This window comes from Notolabrus celidotus, chromosome 22, assembly GCF_009762535.1.
Source record: "Notolabrus celidotus isolate fNotCel1 chromosome 22, fNotCel1.pri, whole genome shotgun sequence".
In the NCBI taxonomy this organism is placed as follows: domain Eukaryota; kingdom Metazoa; phylum Chordata; class Actinopteri; order Labriformes; family Labridae; genus Notolabrus; species Notolabrus celidotus.
The window spans coordinates 15,651,075-15,670,842 of NC_048293.1; the positions used below are offsets into that span (position 1 = coordinate 15,651,075).

Sequence of the window (19,768 nt, forward strand, 5' to 3'; positions counted from 1 at the left end):
GCACATTAATGTTTTCTTGTTCACTTAAACAAATCAGCACACAAAGCCAAAGCACGTTCTCCTTCTATGTATGAAAGGGATGATTCTGTAGTTTTGAAGTGTGGTTGTAGGAGTTACATTACAGTAGTAAGTGTACTCGCCATAATGGATGACAGTCAGCTCTGCCTCTTCAATGAGAAACTGCCAGAAGAATCACCACGCAAGCTAGACAACAGTTTTCTGCAGACAGGGCCAATTCTGCCATGTAATTTAGCTAATTCTGAGAGACTAAAGCACTCATCTTGGTGTAAGTGTACGCTCTACTGAGGAATTTTGCACGATTGACTTTGCAATCAGAAAGCCCATTTTTATTTGCACTATCTGCAGATGTAGCACAGGCCCTGCTCTTCTGCCTATAGTGCACCGATCAGCTGTTTGGGTCTGTGGGCTTCCAAGACTCAACTCAACCTGTTACATATCAGGGATTAGAAGGTATGTGCTCTCACCTATAGAAAAAACGTGAGGCGGCAGAGTTCCCAGTGACTTCCCCTTGTAAGACTTGATGGATTCAGGCCCGTACAGTTTGGGGATATCTTTGTAAGGGTTTACAGCTATCAAGATATTGGCCACAAAAGTCTGTAAAAGACACAAAAACATATCATTAGTCACTTCATTTACAGAATTTGAATAAATGGCACAAAAACCTATAAATAATTAAGTAATAGGAGGCAAGAGAAAGGAAAACAAGTGAAGTAAAGGCTACTGAGACACACCTTAACATGCTCCCTGTCCTGCTCTATCTACCAGCTGTCCCTCATTTCCTAAGTGAGTTTTGGGATCAGGATTGGGTTTGCCAGTCTGACTTTGTGACCCTTTCCTAGCATGCATTGCCTCTTTACCACCTGCTGCTTTCCCCAGAGGGAGACACAGAAAGGGATCCTCTCTCAGCCTGTCCTCCAACCTGTTGCTGTTTCTCATTATTATGCAACTAGATATAGTGAGGCTCTAAGCTGTTGTGACTGCACCTGACCGAAGGACTTGTAGTTATGAGTGGGCAGAGAAGTAAAGTAAAAGGAAACATACGTAGATGTGGTCTTTATTGTACCGCACTCTGACGTTGTTGAGAAGAGTGGCTTCATTCAAATACATAAGTGAACCTGAAAGACAACAAACAAGAAATATAAAATTGAATTATGCCTTATGAATTGTACAACTAACATTATTAAGAACAATCTCAAACAAAATTATGAAAATGAAGTTGTGTGTTGACTTACAGTTGTCATCTACAAGTTTGTTTACATCATCCTCGGCTGGAAAGACTTGACTCATCGGAGCAAGAAAGGTCTGAAACACAAAGAGTTTGCTTTATTGTAGCATTCATATGGTATCGTTTACAGGACATGTAGACCTGCTTACAAGGGACACTCTCTCTAGTCCTCTACTGTCTACTTCTTCTTCTTTGAGAGGTTTTATGCCACCAAACAACTGTTGACTAGCATGCAAAAACAGTGAGACATCGTCGACATCTTAAAAAGCTAAGCAAGCATGCACAAACATGAATCATTCATTGTGTTTAAAGATTACAGTATGATGATTGGTGTGACATGTTCCCAGGCTGAATTAGTTACTGATATTCTCAGTTTTTTGTTTTAGGAGTCTGACTTAATGGAAATAAATTCAATGGAACAAGCCGGCTGTGAGAGAAACAAGGGGAGACATGGCAGTGTAATGAATAATTTGGTGGGAGAGCAACCGGATCCAAACACCTGAGTGAGTTTGTGAGTGTATGAGGAGGGTGTGTGCGACAGAGAAGAGATGATTGTGGTGGCTGTGCTAAATTTGTAGGAACCAATCAATTCCTTGTAGAATTAAATTTAACCAAATTCCACTGCCAGCATTCAAACAGGCCCAGGAAATGAAACAATGGTGTTTCTTTGAAAGTCAATCAGACCAATTGACATTAATAAAGCTGATTTAGTAACATACTGGAAACCCTTTGACTATTTATTGCACTCCCTCCATCAATAAAGATGCATGTCTGATTGTGACCCAGTGTGTTCGATGATGCATGGTTTATTGCCACAAACAAGCTGTGAGCATAAACAGAATCTGCTTTGTGTGCCAGCTACACTGTCTGGACTCATTCTGGACATGCCCTTCCACGATAACAACCATGTGAGAAATGACTAGCCAATAAAATAGACAAAAAATAAGAGGCTGCCATGCAGAGGCACTAATGAGCTCTACACTGCAGTAAAACCAGGCACTCAATGAGCCTTTCATTCATGCACTGAATGAGGCAAAGTCTATGCCTCTTAATAACGCTCATGATCATTCAAAGTTCACAGCTATTCCAAATCGCTCCAAACTCTGTGAAGTGCATCTTTAAATATTAACCTCCATGAGTCATTCAGAGTGCAGCAGAGTGTTAATATTATGCAGTTTGTCAGTGGGGCGAGATAATTGCTCATTTTCAAAGCAACTTTGAATCAGCAGGTTCTTTGTAACTGGCAACATGCTGAGTTCAGACAGAAGGACAGTCTGCACTGTAAAAAATCCAAAGTTGAATCAAGAATAAGGAAAGCAATTCTCATAATTGTATTATCATGAAACAAAACATGTCTTCAAATGGTTTTATAAAGGACTTTTGATGCACCATGATATTCGCTTTTGAGAAACTGTATGTATTGACAAAATCACAGCATCAAATTGGATTACACAAACAAAATTAAGACTATTTCTTTTAGTGTTAAAGAGACTGTGGTGCATAAATTTGCAGATCTCACTGTTCTGACTGCACCTGAAGGGAACTTTTACAATTCAGATTCAACATGTGCAGAGCTGTGTTGATAATGCAGCACCAATCTTCAAGGAATACAATTTTGAACATAGGGATAAATCATGTTTACGATGTTGCAAAATTTTGAATGTAACCCCCATGCATTGTGATTGTACGCATCATCTGATTATATTCTACTACACATCCCATGGCACAAACCAAGAGCTTTATACTTATGAACAGGCCTGTTGGCTAGGAACAGTAAAAGCTGTTCTAAATACATGATACATGCATAGAATACATGACTGAGTGAAACTAAAAGGAACAAGACTTAGTAAAAGACCATTGTTGCAGTGCATTGGTCAAATACAGGTGTTCTATATGAAATTAGAAAAAGCTGAATTAAATTTGACTGTTATTTTACCAACATTGTCTCACAGGTATTCCTTGCTGGAGCACTATAACAGGCTTTCTAAACAGAACACATTTTGATTGGTTCAAGAGGAAAACAAATGGGGTAAAATACATTTAAAAATTATAATAATGTCCATTGTATCTATATTTATTATTTATTTATAACTGGTATCTTTTGTATTATTTAGCTTATGATTGTTGTTTTGTCCTTATGCAAGTAATGGGAGGTTTGGGTGGGAGGGGCTTGGGGTTATGGTCATAAAATGGCCAGTTTAAGTTGTTGTATTTAAGTACTGCCACTGATGCACACAATCTTTGTATCCCTTTTTTTTACACTATCAATGCGTATATGTACTGTAATTATAAAATCAATAAAAAAGAATAGTGATGGAGAAGACAAAAAAAAAAAGATAATAAATAAATAGCAGCTGGAACATGGCTGAATTACATTTCATTGCTGCAGTATCAGAGTCCTTGTGTTGTGCATGCTGCCTCACTGCAACACTGCCATAACTGACAGGGTCGCTTGATCACACACAGTGACATCTGACATTTCTCTCTCTACTGTAACAAGCCAGAATGCCTCAGGTGAAAAGGGTCTACACATTAGCCATGGCGAAAACACAGCAAACACAACAAATGCGGATCACTGAGAGAGTCCATTCTGTTGTAAACATCAGAGGCCTGCTTGCTGTTGGGGACACATTCTGGCTCAGGTGTAACAGGTGGCTTTTACCTCCTAATGAGCAGCTCTCCCACTAGGCAATTCTATCAGCACACCTGCTGCTGCTCTCTTTATTTATTCATGCCTCTGTACATGCGGTCTCTCATGTTTCCCACATTTTACACATTGTTATTCTGACGCCTTTCTACTTGAAATCACACTTAATACAGACTGTGAGGAAGTTATAAAAAATAGCATCTTAGAATTCTCTAAGATAGTCTTGTGCCTGAACTTATGAATGTATTAATTGTGTTTTTTTTTGGGGAGGACCCTCTTGGGATTTTAAAGCAAACAACATCCCATTGATGTGACCCACTCAGTGAATGTGCTATTCTCACATGAGCTTTAAGAGCCATACAAAAGGAAAAACAAGATCTCGCCCCTCACCCATTTTCCCAGTTCTTTGCCTGTAAATGGAAAGCTGGGGTGCGTGCTTGCCTGAGTGTGTGTGTGTGTGTGTGTGTGTGTGTGTGTGTGTGTGTGTGTGTGTGTGTGTGTGTGTGTGTGTGTGTGTGTGTGTGTGTGTGTGTGTGTGTGTGTGAATGTATGTGCGGCTGATGACCCACCTTGCCCTTCTGGTTCAGTGGCTCTATGGTGAGCGTGTCGGCTCCTATGTCAACGATCATGCCCAGCTGGAACCCGTCGCTGGGGTGGGGCGCCCACACTGGCTTCCCATCCTCCATGGCTAACCTCCAGTCAGCACAACCACACAGCCTGGAGACAAGAACAGGAAGAGAGAGAGCACATATGTAGTTTCACACTATACATGCAAAGTAGAGTGTGTAGTTTTGCATTTTTACTGGTGTTTGCTTCTGGGACCAGACCCATATAGGCCCATATGTTGGGAAAGCACATCAAATTTGACAACTGTGTGAATAGTCATGTCTTCTCCACTGCCTACAACGAGGTATGCCAGTCAATACACCAATCTGATGACATCATTTAGAAGCTGCCCCCCTTTCAGGCAGGATTGAAAACTAAATATGATATCAAAACATCTTAAATCAATAATCTAATTGGCTTTTCTGTCAGTGTAAGTGATTTTCTTCTTGAGCAACAGATTTAGATTTGCATGGTTTCATTTTCCTTTATCCCATCAAAACATAACAGACTCTACTAAATCCTCAAGGCCATGATAATCCTCTTAACGTGATAGTATTTGTTGGTGAACATTATTTTTTACCTGACATGGACACTTTTATCAAAGTAGCTAGCAATGATGATTCAATATTCTGTGAAATAACACAAAAACAAAAAAGGATATTATTGTTGAATCAAACTGATCTTGCTTGGCATCCCTCAGCTGCCCGTGAGATTTGATTGGGACCTGACCCACTGCTGCTGTCTGCTTTGCTTTCCATTAACTTGTTACTTCACCAGCTGATCTTGTAAGAGAGGATTTTCCACTGGAACCAGACTGGAGTTGTCTCCTGAGGGATTCTTGCAATCTCTGGTGAGACGAAACAACCTCCCCAGTGACCTTACATAAACTGTCCAGCCAGACAAAACATCTCAGGTCTGCGGGTGTCTACTCGGACTGTGCGGGGCCCAAACTAAAGCAAATGAACCAAAAACTTTCTCACACAACTGAATCCTCAATAAGCCAATTTTTAAAGCCTTAAGCTGATTTAGGGATTTCAAGTCACCAACAGTGTGTGCACAATTTGGAAGTCTCACACACATTAACATATCTGACTGTGGAGTACAACCAAAGGATTTGACTGTCTGAATCCTGCGTTGATGATCTTAAACCATCTTCAGTCAAAATAGAAAGACAGGGTTTAAGGTTGAAAACAGTGCTCACTCAGCATTTAATCCAACAACCAGTGAGCTCTATAAAGCAAATGTAAGGATTTTCATGCTAGGGTATCTCATTAGCTTCAAAGATTGGGGTCAAGGAAAGGATAGGCACTACAAATTGTTGATGCAGCCTTCCACAAGGATAAAGTTCCACAGGTGCATCTACTTAGGGCAATGGTGTATCAGACACAGGCTGTTATCAAAACCGCCTACTATACTAGCAGTACCTACTGATTTAGCTAAAATTCAGTATGTAGTATTTGAACAAGAGCAAAATCTACAGTAGCCTATGCCTAAACAACCCGGGAGTCAGGACATTTTCTCAGTATGCATCGGACCAGTCTCCCTCGGGTAAGGTTTCCCACAATGCACAGCGCTGATATTTCTCATTTTCTTTTTCTTCTTCAAGGCACTCAGTTTTTAGGAGCTGAGAAAATTATTAAATTGCATATAAACCACTTCTTAACTTTTAAAATCATAAGTGGATGTTAAAGAAGCAGTTTTCATGATCAGCTTGGCCGTTGTTTACTTCAACTTTCATGAAACCGGAAATCCAGACCCAGCATACTGCAGAACAGATCGAACAGAACAGTAATACTACATACTACCTTCAAACGCAGTATGCAGTATGCAGTATGCAGTATGCAGTATGCAGTACGTAATGCATACTACATTCATAGGTAGTAGGTAGCAGGCGGTTTCGAAAACAGCCACAGAGAAAGACCTGGGCAGAACAGAGTGATGTTCCTTTATTAAACTCTTTCTTTTTGATAACGTGTTCTTTTACTGTCTACAGGTTGGTTGGAATGGCACAAATAACTAAAAGACCTTTATGAATATGTAGTTCCATAAAACACTCCTCTGAAGTCCAAGCCAAACATTTCTTCCTTATTGGAAAGAGAAAGTCTCTTTTATATTGCGCTTTCAGGAATGAAGTGACAGCAATCAGACTTTTACTGCCCCGTTTTGAAGAACATGAACCTAAAGCTCCCTTTTCAAACTAGACAACGTACATTTACAGTCACAACATTTAGAGCTAAAGGCACCTTGAGGAGTTTTAGCTGGTAATGAAACAGACTGAAATGAATGCTGATTTCATTTATGACCTACAAAAGAAAACCAGATTGTCTGTGGTGAGACTGAGTGTTTCTGTGCAGCAGGTTTTAATGCGTGTACCCACTGCAAGGGAGTAAGTGTCAGACGAGACGTTTTGCTAAAGGCACATATATATAATATTCTTTATAACATGAGGAGAAGACCTTTAATGTTCGGGCTGATTTATGAATGCTTTGCCTAGACTAAAATGTGAGGACTGAAGCTGGATTATGCTATTATTTTATTTTTTATTTTTAACTTCTGGACTTGAATATTAAGTTATTATGCATCGTACTATTCTGTCCATCATATTCTACTTTACTGGATTTTGTTTTACAAAAAAAAGAAATGTATATGAAACGTATTTAATAAGAACCAAACCAAACCAAGAGTTGGGGTGTGGGGGGGTAAATGTATGCGTTTCTGTTCTCTAACCTTTCTTTTTGTTTTGTTTTTTGTTGTTGTTGTTTGTTTTCTTTTAAAACTTCACTGTGAAGTTAGACTGCACATTTGTTATTCTTATCCCCTTTATTTAAAATTATTATTATTATTGCTCTTATAATTATAAATCTGACTTTGTTAATGTTTAAACTGTGAAATTCCGATTCCATTGTAGTTTATATTACTTATGTTTTTGTATCTTTATTGTCTTTTTATCATAAAATGTAAAAAAGAAAAAAACTGTGCATAAATGATTTGCTTTGACTGTAAGAAATAAAAATATCATTATATAAAAAAACTATCATTACCCACGCATTAAATCAAAATTGGGAGATGTCCATGTATTTGTATCAATGCAAATAACTACAAATAGAAGAGTGTGCTACATCTCTAACAAACACGAGTGTATAGGAACAAACAAATAATTTGCATTGAAATTAACCTTATTGTTCAACATGCAAATTAAGGGTGAATGTTATCTTTGTCTCCAGTGACAGTAAATGTAAGATAAGGGATGCAGTAACCTCAGTTTATGGTTACATGGCCTACATAAATTAACAGCAGAAAATCTTTGTTCTTTGCCCTTTGTGGGCTGACAGGCGAACAAGAGAAAGATGTTACAGGACTGACATACTGATAGGCCTACACTGGAACTACAGAACAATCAGACAGAGGAACACCTGTAGCTGCTCATAAACCCATCTGTAGATCTACAATAGCAGGCTTATCGATCATTTCCACACAAGGAATCAGTTCAATTCAAACTATGTAGATATCAAGAGCCTAAATACCCACACAGATCTACACAATGAAGGAAAAATGTATGCTTTTCATCATATCTATTAGTCTGTCACATACTCAGTTTCACACACTGTCTTTACTATACAAAGCAAAGCACAATGTACGTGGAACTTTGAGATTCTCCCTTCAATCTGGTTTATAACTTAGGGAGATGTTCTTCAACCCAAATGTCTTACAATACACAACCAGAAGCATTACTGACTGTAGGCAAACACAGACCTGTCCCTCATGATGAGTAACTTTGACTCTGCAGAGCCCAAATCCTCTTAGCGTTTGACCCTAATCCAGAAAGGGAGGTGAGACGCACGAGGTGAGATCTAAGCTTGGCAAATAAAAGTCAGTGGTCATTTGTGAAGCAGAAGGGATCCTGACACATATACCCAGAAGCACAGAACCACTTATAAGACAGAGAGAAGTAGACACAAGCATATACACACATGAATGGACACCAACTAAGAGTTAAACCAGGATACAAAAAGCAGGCCTCTTATTTCCTGCCTCTAGTTTCCTGTTCTCTGTGAGGCAAATGGGACATGGAAAATGCATTGGATATTGACCAAAGGCAGATAGAATGAATGGATATTTAGTTTAAAAGATGATGAATTGACTGATAGGTAGCAATACATCAGATTTAGGAGAATTATCCACACAAAGGATAAAAGACAATTATGCTAAAGTAAATCAGGTCTTATAAGACTAAGTTTATGATGATCTATGAATGCAGCACAAGAGTACTGTTAGTTCCTATTTAGAAAATATAATATTTTTATGATGATATGTAGGGGAAAAGTGGTAGGCCTATATTCTAGTTCAAACTAAGTTTAGATTAAGTTCAGCACAACTTCCCTGATTGCAATAAAGGCATCACCTTGCTATGTACAAGTAGTTCTAACCTTACAAGGCCACTTAACACACCTAAGTATCACAACTGCAGGAGTCTGGCAGCAACAGGTACACTATATTATTGCAGGTAAGCTTTTCTTCTATTAATTAGATTAATTGAACTGTTAGCAGTCGTACAGTATACCACAGCAACTACACTCAAATAACATTACGCTACTGTCAGGACAATACAAGGCACCTTCAGCTATCTCTGACCCTGGTTATCCGATAAAAAGCGCACAAACTTGGACAGAAGCGGTGGTACTTACGACAGGTGTCCTTTAGAGGGTCAAATGTACGTTCAGGGCGAAAGTTATTCGTTTAAAGCCCCTCATGCAGATGTTAAGTTGAAGCAGTGGTCCCACTTCCTCGCTCTTTCTCTTCCCAGGGCAGGAAAGGCCAACGGAGCTCCAAGCTGCGTGGATGACAGTCTGTGCTTGCGCTCCGGTGAGCCAATGTGACGTCACTGCCACTGTACTCTATTGAAGGTGCGTTGAAGTGCTGCTCGTAAGACCCCGTATCAGGTGGTTTTGAGTGGTTGTGTCTTTTCTTTTGACGCTCTAGAAGAAAAAAAAGGCAGTTTTCTCAAACAGAGATAATCCTAATGAAACTTGTTTCGGTCTCCAAGTCCCAGAGCGTTGATAAAATTAAATATTGAATCTCTAGAAATTATGCACGACTGTTTTTTATTTTTTTATTTTTTATTTTAATTTAGCTTTTCCATTATACATATATACACCATAACAAACGAACAAATGAAACAAAAAAAGACAAATAAATAAACATTTAAACAAAAGAAAACAGGACAAGCAACACATGCAAACAAGCCAGAGGTATCCTTTCTTTGGCATTAGAAACAGGTCACACACACACACACACACTACATACAAGGACTCTACATCAGCTGCTTTTGCACATTAACCGTTTACTTAATCATTTACTTATCTCAAATACTGTCTGCACCTTAATATCATTTGCACTGCTATCTTTTTTTCATTGTCCATTTTTAAACTGTCACTGCACTACCTGCACTGTGTACACAGGATGTTTTTATAGAACTGTATTGTATTATATTCTATTGTATTTCATATTTAAATATTAGATATTTAAAAGCTGGAAGAGAGAAAGCATCTCATTTTTCCTGTATGTCTCATATATACAGTGAAAATTGACAATAAAAACCTTTGAATCTTGAATCTTGAATCTTCCACTCTGTTCCAGAGGAGGAGAGAAAGTGTTCAGGAGATGTGTGATCTATTCTACTGTCCTTCATATCATGATCTCAGGTGCCTCCTTTTCAACAAAATATCAGAAAACTATCCTGATTTGTTTTGCATGTCTGATGAAGATAGACTTCAGTTCTTGTTTACTCACAAAGTGTTTCAGTTTGCTCCGTTTGTGTTAAATGCTGTTCAGCAGCGTAGGAGCACATTCTATGTCTGATTTAGTCGTTGTCACTGTCAAATGTCTGAAGTGTACCACTGTGCTTATGAATTACTTCAGGTCATTGTTGGCCATGTGCAGTATTGTAACTGATCTTCTTTCTTCTATTTTTCTTTTTCTTCTTATGTTGTTGCTCCTATTTAGTTTTGTTTTTATAGTGTCTTGTAAGTCCATATGGGCTGGGCACCTTAAGGTGCACGACACAATGAATAATAAATAAACTAAACTAAAAACTAAACTAAACTTTAAATAAAAGTAAGCTGACAAAAAATAAAAATAATACACATTGTACGTTCATTACTCAAATGTTGCCTCACTGCAACAACAGCAATAATTTCATCAACATATGTGTGTATTTCAAAATTTAAACATCTCTTAGTCCCTTTTCAAAAAGAACTGCATCTACTGCCCCTTTAATACAATTGTTTTTGTTTTTCCTTCTTTCCTTATTTTTTCTAAATTTTTTACAGCACATGTACAGACCACCACAACACTTGACAAGACAAAGACAGCAACATAGCACTATAAGTCCACAGACCAATGTGCACACCACCATATCCATATCCACCACTATATGTTTCCTCTAGAAACCTTCCCCAAGGCTGGAGAGGAGCGAACACCAGAGGTCTTGAAAACTGTGTCCACTGTTTTGTCTTTCTGCAGTCAGTTTCTCAAGAGGTGAAAATTGTGCCAATTGATCAAGGAATATCTTAAAGTTTGGGGGAGATTGACTTTCCCCAAGATAAAAGGATACATTTTTTTGCAAAATATGTTATTGTAATTAATAATCTGCACTGTTTTTATCTAAATAAAGATTTGGCAAATCATTTAATCATAAAGATAAGGTTTCTGATCAAGTTTCACTTTTATTCACGACTGTTTTTAACAAGAAAAGATACTTTTGCTTAGAAAAGTCCTTGGTAACCGTATGCTGGAACCCCTTTGTTACCACTTTCTCTTGCAGCAATGTTTACATATTTTTAGGAATGACAAAATAAGGTTATTCAATTATATGTTAAAGAATATTTACTTTTTTTAACTCAATAACAAAACCCTCAGTTACAGAATATGTTCAGCAAACACAGGGCTGATTCTTTTCTGCATATAAAAGACAACAAATGCTGCCTTGGGAGTCATTTATATTTGATAGGCAGGTAACCTAAAACTTTTGGGGGGATTTTTGAAGGAGACACCCAATCCTCCATTGAAAGCAGCCACTGGGTTTGTAAATCTAATTAGGATATATGATACCACTGTATTGGACCATATCTTATTACTGACTCCAGATGACAGCATGTAAACATTAACATGTCATTTTTTTTGTTCACATGTTAAACGTCCAAGCCAGTATTTGCATAACATCATACATAATCCATCCATCCATTATCTTGACCGCTTATCCCGTTGGGGGTCACGGGGGGCTGGAGCCTATCCCAGCTGGCTTCAGGCGGAAGGCAGGGTACACCCTGGACAGGTCGCCAGCCTATCACAGGGCTAACACAGAGAGACAGACAACCATTCATGCACACACTCACACCTACGGGCAATTTAAAGTGATCAATCAACCTGAGCATGTTTTCGGACTGTGGGAGGAAGCCGGAGTACCCAGAGAGAACCCACGCATGCACGGGGAGAACATGCAAACTCCACACAGAAAGGCACCCGCCCGGCAGGGGATTTGAACCAGGAACCTTCTAGCTGTGAGGCAACAGCGCTACCCACTGCACCACCGTGCAGCCCATCATGCATAATCCATAAAGAAAACATGGGATACTTCATTGCTCATTGAACATCTGTTGAAGAAGTATAGATGGGGAATATTTATCCATCTGTTATTGTTCATTTTTCTTCACTTTGGTGGAAATTATAAAATTAAGAATTGAGTATCTACAAATCCTGAAAAAAATATTTGTATATATTTTAAGTTATGATCATGCATTTTTCAATCACACTTACTTTAATGTATTTTATTCAAAAAAAGGACATGTCATTTTCTTTGTTTATGTCCAGACAGGAATTTGAGTGGTCGTCCAGTCCACTGCTGCTCTTATATGGACAATAGCTCCCTCAGGTGGCAACAAGGAGGACATACAGCTATGTATATCTGGAACCAAATCCCAAACCAATTAAGTTGCTTACAAGAGGACGAAGCAAAAGTGAAGAGAGAGGATGCTCAAGAGAGTTAAACATCACAGGGAAACAGGGCTCTCCAGGGAAATGATGGTAGCAGAAATGCTTGCTTTGCATTTCTTAGCACAGAAATGTATTCAAGTAAAATCCATAATGACTGACTCCTCAACACAGAATTACACAGATTTTACAAAAATACTGCAAGCCCGAGAGGATATGAAAGTGACTGACCTAACTCCTGTGGCGTATATTGAATTACATTTATTTTGGGAGAATTAAGTTTTAGTTTTGAGAGCAGACTCAGCAATATCTCTGCATTAAATCACAAACACACCAGACTGCAAGATTTAAGTATTTTTGAAATCTTGCATTATGTATTTGTGTATATACATCAAGATTTGTACATTTCTAATACAGAACTACTTGGGGAATTCAGTTGTTGGAATTATACTCCATATTATCAATTTAAACATAATTATCTGCAATCCTTTCAATGGGGCCATATTTGTTTTTTTAATGTTGAGACAAAGTTTGAAGTTGATTCAGTGTATAAATCCAGCCCCTCCTCTGTCAATCACTTGACCACTTTCCCAGCCAATTATCTGCGGGGCCCAAGCTGCTTTATCTTTGAACTGTTTATACATTTCCTATCACACACATTCTGTGGAGCCTGCGGAGGAACATGATATGTTTCTTTAGGACCACCAGTGTCAAAGCTCCTGCAACCTTTGGAAATCAGCAATTCTTTTCTGATTTTGTCAGGAAACATCTCTACAGGTAGGCATTACTGATTTTAGTTTACATTATTCTCTGAGCTGATGATAGCTTTTTTTTTTTAAATCAGAAGTAATACTTTGGAGTAATATCTTTTATGATCTCAGTGTTGCCTAGTTTAGAACAAAAGAAATGGTTATTCATGTGTTTCATTTAGGCAAAAGTGATGGATGCTGGCTCCTTTACATTGAGCAATCATTCATCTGGTGGCTTTGTAGGTACAGCTGTTAGATGTTGCAACAATCAGATTTTTTTAAGTATAAAGAAATCGGCAAATCTCTGTATTGTTTTCTTTTAAGTATTTATATTGCTGTAAATGCAGAACTTAAGTCAAAAACATATCTCCCTAAGAGGACCATAAAGTGAATCCCACTGTACTGTATCGTATCTTGTCATAATGCATTGTATCAAGTTGTGTCGAATCGTGTTGTATTGCACAGTATCACATTATGTTGTATCATATCATGTCATATTGTAATATTACATTGTGTGGTATGATACAGTGATGTCATATCATATTGCATTGTATAGCACTATGCAATATGGTACTGTGTTGTATCATACCATACTGTATCTTATTGTAATGTACAATAACATATATTATGGTATGGCATGGCATTGTATGGTATGGTATATAGTATTGTATTGTATCCTATCCTATTGCATTTTATAATGTTGTATCATATCTCATAATATTCAATCATATTGTGTCACAAAGTGTTTATTTGGGAAACAAGTCCTGCTTTTAAAGGTTTCTTTCAACTTGGAATGTTCACTCTTTGCAGTGGAAGGCTTGTCGGTAACCTTGGAAACTAAATGTAATGGATAATTAATCTGCAGCACTTTTTTAGAATTACATTTTGTCTATTTTCTCCATCATGTTTTTCCCAGTGTAAGCCAATCACTCAGCCCATGTAAAGGATGGTAGGAGAGAATCTGTTGTTGCCTGTGATACTAATGTCTGTGCTGACATCGTATGGACAGCAATTGGCAGAGGATTCCTGCACTGTTCAGATTCTGGTTCCTGGACTCAAAGGCAAGTTGCTCTTTGTGCTTTCTTACATAAGAAAACAAAAAGTACTCACTCACCATTGACAGGCTTTCACTTAATTATTGTTTCCTGCCTTATTCTGCAAAAGGAGAACCAGGAGAGAAGGGAGTAAAAGGAGCACCAGGACGACCAGGCAGAGTCGGACCTGCAGGAGAGACTGGTACATTCTTTTTGCTTCTTGAAACACATTTTTGTTTTCCAGTGCATGGGAAAACATCTATCACACTCAAGTGTATGCATCTCCTCACATTACACTACCACCAAGCTGAAACAAAAAAGAACTGGGGTAAAGATCACATTTCTTGAGCTGATAATGTGCTGTTACATCACTGGCAGGCCATCCAGAGAGGGCTTAGTGTTTACATTGGGGTGAGAGGTTGGAAGAGAAATGATTTGAGGAATCTGCTGCTGTGGACGAGTGTTTACTGAAGAACCTAATGAGGAGTAGAGGCTGTTGACATACTTTTTGGTGGAGATTACACAGACTCAGCGTTTATTTAATGCACCTAGGTGTAGTCTTGAAGTAAATAGGGATTTGGGAATTTCAGGTATTATTTTTACAGAGTTTAATTTGTGCAGAAGCAAAACAAGAGATGGGGGCTTATTAGACAGATTCCATGGTAATAAAACATTCCTGTCATACTCTTATTTTAGGTCAACCTGGACTCAAAGGTCAGAAAGGCATTATGGGACGTTACGGAAAAGTGGGTCCAAGTGGAATGAAAGGTAATTAGAAAATGCAGGAGCATGCTCCCTGTGTGGTTGTGTATTATAGTATCACTTGTTTAAAGTTTTATGAGTAATTACATTTCATATCTCAGGGGTGAAGGGAGACATGGGGGATCCAGGTCCGAGAGGCCCTAATGGAGATGCAGGTGAGGTATTACATGAGGTTATTCAGACAAATATTCTATTTTAGATTAAGACTGGCATGTTTGGATGAATGTGTTAATCCTCCACATTTTTGCCTTATCAGGTGTTCCGTGTGAGTGCACGCCGATGAGAAAATTGATCGGAGAGATGGACATTCTAGTGGCGCAGCTCTCCTCTGAACTGAAATTTATTAAGAATGGTAAGATCAGAGCAGTTTGTTAGTGGAAACATTCTTGTATCTGTTTTTACTTGTTATCCTCACAGAAATGCAAATACTTAATGTGCCAAAGTGAAGTTTATAGAAATACAAGTGCTCATTTTTCAGCACTGCCCTCCCCTGCAGCTGTTGCTGGCATAAAAGAGACAGACAGTAAGGTGTATCTGTTGGTGAAGGAGGAGAAACGCTACGCAGACGCTGAGCTCTACTGCCAGACGAGGGGAGGGCACCTGGCTATGCCCAAGGATGAGACAGCCAATGCAGCCATCGCAGGGTACATTACAGAGGCGGCCCTGAGTAGAGTCTACATCGGGATCCATGACCAGCAGCGTGAAGGCGTGTTCACCTACGCCGATCTCTCTCCCATGACAACTTTCAGCAAATGGAGAAAAGGAGAGCCCAACAACGCCTATGATGATGAGGACTGTGCTGAGATGGTGGCCTCAGGGGAGTGGACGGATGTGGCGTGCAGCCCTACCATGTATTTTGTCTGTGAATTTGACAAAGACAGTATCTGAGATCAGTCTGTGTTGAAGATACTGCATGAAAATGGACAATATAACAAAAAAGGTCAACTTGTGCTTTATCTTTTCTCTGTAAATAGGACGACAAAATGACATACAAGTTGTGCAAACTAGTATACTTTACACTCCTCAAGCTATTTATTTTCTTACCCACAAAATATTTAGAGTTTTTGTTCTTTTATGAGGATAATACTTTTTTTTAATACTCTACTTATCTTCAACCCTGAGATTTATTGGAGCTCCTGGCAGAATGGAAGCCAATGCACCAAGAATATATGAGACATAAACTATCCACTGAGCATTATGCAGCAGTGCCATCATCAAACATGAGAGCTGTAGTTTGTGCATAAGATATGAAATAACAGAAATATTTTGCTTCCAGTTGGGTGCTGCTAAGTGATGAAGATGAATGCAATATTCACAGTTGCATAACTTATGCAGCAATTGCAAAATAAAAGTTCACTCCTAAAATAATAAAGAGGGACAGTGTCTGAGCGTTATTTTCTGTCCCTGAACAGACTGCATGTATCTACTGCAGCACTAAGTCAAACCCAGCAGTGTGACAGTCTCCACCTAGTGAGTAAAAACTGAACTGCACTCAACCTGGGACTTCAAGGAAGGAAGGATACTATAAGCACAGATTTTATTTATAAAACTAAAAGTGTCTCTGTTGCTTTTATTTCACTTGCATTTTTTTGTTTATCTTAATGAACCTTCATCTAACAAGGAAGAACTTGTTGGGATTATTATTTTGTGTCCTGATCAAGAAAGATAGCAGCAGAGTTAACAAAGTTCAAACAATGAGCAGCCATACATTGTATAAAAAATAAACTATATGATGAGTTCAATAATTAAGAAAATAAAACCAAAATAACAACTGAAAACAGCAAATCAACATCAAAATTGACCATAATCATACATGTATCAGGCAGAACATCTACAACTAGAAGTGCTTGCCTCTATGTTGATAAAAACTACGCTAAAATGCATCCATGAGGCCAGGTTTCAGGTTGTTTTGTAATGCATCCCAAGTAAAAGTATGTATTACATATACTTTAACATAACCTCCTGCAAAATATCAGCTATGAAAAAGCCTGCTCTCCAGTCTACACATAATTTACAGTACAACTTTGACTGTCTAAAATACAACCCCAGATACAATATGGACATTACAGGTATATTGTCCACAGAGCATTGTCCTACGTAAAGTGATTAAGAATGACATTTAAAGCAGAGCATCAGGTCTGAAAAAGAAAAATGCTTCACCTACCTTTGAAGGATGAAAAGGGGTTTTCAGATGCTCATAAGTATTGACTTAAATGTTACCTGTAAACTTTCAGGTCTTTGATTGCTCTGTGACATTTTCAGGCAGATGGCTGTCCACCAATGAGTCTGGTCTGTCTGCTCCATGGGTTTCTGCCTGTTTAGAGGATTTTTTTTTTCATCACCTCTGGTTTGGTGTTCTATACAATCTACAACTCATTTGCAATCAGTGGAGTCGCCCCCTGCTGGTCATTACAAAGAATGCAAGTTTAAGGCACTTCCGCATTGGCTGCTCTTTTAAAACAGGTTATTTCCATTCCTTATAAGATAGTCTTGTGTTTAATCACTCCCGGGTTCTGCGCTGATACAGACACATTGCTATTGGTAATCAAGGCTAGCTTATTAGCTTGCCGTAACTCAAATCTAATGTAGAAAGATAGGGCTCTAAAGTGATGTCGGTCATGGGGGAGGATTCAGCTTCTGTTTTATTGGCTGCAAACCCTGAGCTCTCAGAATAACTTGTTGGGCACATGATTTGTGTCGAAGTCTTTTCTTTGGGTGGTCACCCATTCTGTTGTATCTACATTGAAAGAAAACCATAGCATGTAATGGCTCTGTTTGTAGATTTAACGCTGCAAAGCTATATTTCCACTGCTTTACAATTTAGTTTTTTAATTTAGGCAGTAAATCTGATGATATTTGGTGAACAGAATATTGTTGATTTAAATTCAGTGTGACAGAGTTGTTGTGACATGACTATTATTCAAGGATAACATAAAGCTTAAACACAAGAGAGTTATAGAATAATAAGGTAAATTACACTAGAACAGTATGTCGGTACAATGTTTGCTAAATGACAAAAACAAGATATTACATACGTTGGGTTAATACAGTATTTTTCTTTTTGTAGAGCCTCCGTGGTTTAGTTGTGTGATTAATAGAAGTTGTCTCACAGCCCTGGCTGCTTTTGTTTTTTTTGGATGGGCATCCCAGCTGAGATGATATCCTTTTGAGTCCCTTAAAGAGGAGTAATTTGAATATGCATGATTCAGTTCACCTAATAAAGCCCAGCACCAGTCCCTTAAGAAATGAATAATTAATGCTGAGATGAATTATGCATTTAATTGACCAGGACTTGTCTGGTATAAACCAATTAGGTGCCATTGTTGGCGGAGTCTCTGGTTACCTTTGTGGTAAACAGTTTGGACAGCTCACTCCAACAGTGGACTGCCAGATAATCTGTGGAGAGGGAGAAAAAATAACACGCCTGTACATGTAAGATATGGCTGCAGTACATAATGAGAAAAATGTACCCGACATCCTCTATTCTATACCTACCATGGAATTATTTATGCATTTTTGTCTGGTCAAGACAATGCAATAATAGGGTCTTCTTTTACTAAAAATAACTCATCCCATTTTCCAGCATGTGATTATGAACTGCTCATTGTTCAATCCAGTCTTTGATTCAGTGTAAGTTTGGACACAATGTTTGAGTCAACTATTATCTGCCACAAAACAGCCCTACACATCAATTTATACCATATTTATCAATGTGTTAAAATGTCAAAACATACTCATCAGTTAGATATTTCATGATGATCCAAATCAATCTGCACGGTGTGTGCATCTGGCTGAAGGTCTCCAGTTAACAGGGTCACTTTTTCAACCAAAACACCAAATCTCTGCCATTGCTTTTAAAATCTGTCTTCTTTTTTGAGAATTTCGGACATTTTAAATCCACTTTGATACTAACGCTTGTCTTGAATCCACTTGTCATGCAAAAACAGCAGAAGTTGAATATCTTCAGCTCTAACTCGAATGTCGCTCCGAACCATGTTTTCTTCTCATGCCAAACTGTGAAAACCTTCTGGACTGATATCCATGCATGGTTAAAAGTTAAAATGAAATCCATTCCAATTTCCTTTTCAATAAATGACATAACTTTTGGTTTGATATCAAAAAATAAAAGGGTTGAAGTCTGCTGTAACATAATTCTGTGCCTCTCGAAATTCTTTATTCATGAAAACAGGACTATGAAATCTCCCCCCAAGTCTGTTGTTTTTCTAAATGAATTCAAAATGTTCCTAAAATCATTGAAAATAATGAAAGGACCAAGAGCACTTTAAATACATGATTCCCTAAAATAATTCCTCACTGAATTATAAAATTATTCCTTTTCCTTTCTCAACTTATTTTATTATTTATTTATTTACTATGTATGTATAATTTTCTCATTCACCTTATATTAACAACTGAAGCTGTATTGTTTCTGTATGTTTAATGATTGTTTATGTATGATGCTCCTTCTGAATGTACCCACTGTACGGCCTACGTCTTTTTCTTACTGCCACCTGCTGGTCAAACGTGGTAGTGCAGTTGGTTTAAATCCTTGTCGATACGTCACTGGCCTGTTTTGCAAATTCTGCACAGGTCTCCATGCTGCAGTGCGTGGAAGCAGAACACTTATGAAGAGGGTGAGAAATGCAATGGCCTAACGCATTTGCACAGCACTCTACCTACTTAATGAAAAGCACTAACTATAACTATGCACCCTTTGAATGACAATAAGTTATTG

At 38.2% G+C, this 19,768-nt stretch overlaps 2 protein-coding genes across 4 annotated transcripts in view; one reads left to right on the forward strand and one right to left on the reverse strand.

Moving 5' to 3' along the window:
• The window catches only part of LOC117805719 (unconventional myosin-VI-like), a 42,590-nt gene extending 33,198 nt beyond the window's left edge, over window positions 1-9,392 (reverse strand). For both annotated transcript variants that reach the window (XM_034674243.1, XM_034674242.1), the window contains exons 1-5: window positions 9,185-9,392; window positions 4,463-4,610; window positions 1,254-1,323; window positions 1,063-1,136; window positions 486-615 (exon numbers count right to left, since the gene is read on the reverse strand). In XM_034674243.1, the coding sequence (XP_034530134.1) occupies window positions 486-615; window positions 1,063-1,136; window positions 1,254-1,323; window positions 4,463-4,579 (391 nt within the window). In that variant the 5' untranslated portion in view covers window positions 4,580-4,610; window positions 9,185-9,392. The remainder of the gene's footprint in view (window positions 1-485; window positions 616-1,062; window positions 1,137-1,253; window positions 1,324-4,462; window positions 4,611-9,184) is intronic.
• Window positions 9,393-13,105: 3,713 nt separating this feature from the next.
• colec11 (collectin sub-family member 11) lies at window positions 13,106-16,405 on the forward strand. Of its 2 annotated transcripts, none has more exons than XM_034675460.1 (7): window positions 13,106-13,265; window positions 14,154-14,298; window positions 14,402-14,473; window positions 14,968-15,039; window positions 15,135-15,188; window positions 15,290-15,385; window positions 15,512-16,405. In XM_034675460.1, exons 2-7 carry the CDS (start codon window positions 14,184-14,186, stop codon window positions 15,919-15,921), a joined length of 819 nt encoding a protein of 272 aa, XP_034531351.1. In that variant the 5' UTR covers window positions 13,106-13,265; window positions 14,154-14,183; the 3' UTR covers window positions 15,922-16,405. The 2 variants fall into 2 exon arrangements, with proteins under 2 accessions (XP_034531351.1, XP_034531352.1); XM_034675461.1 differs by having other exon boundaries at window positions 15,530-16,405.
• The last annotated feature ends 3,363 nt before the right edge of the window (window positions 16,406-19,768 follow it).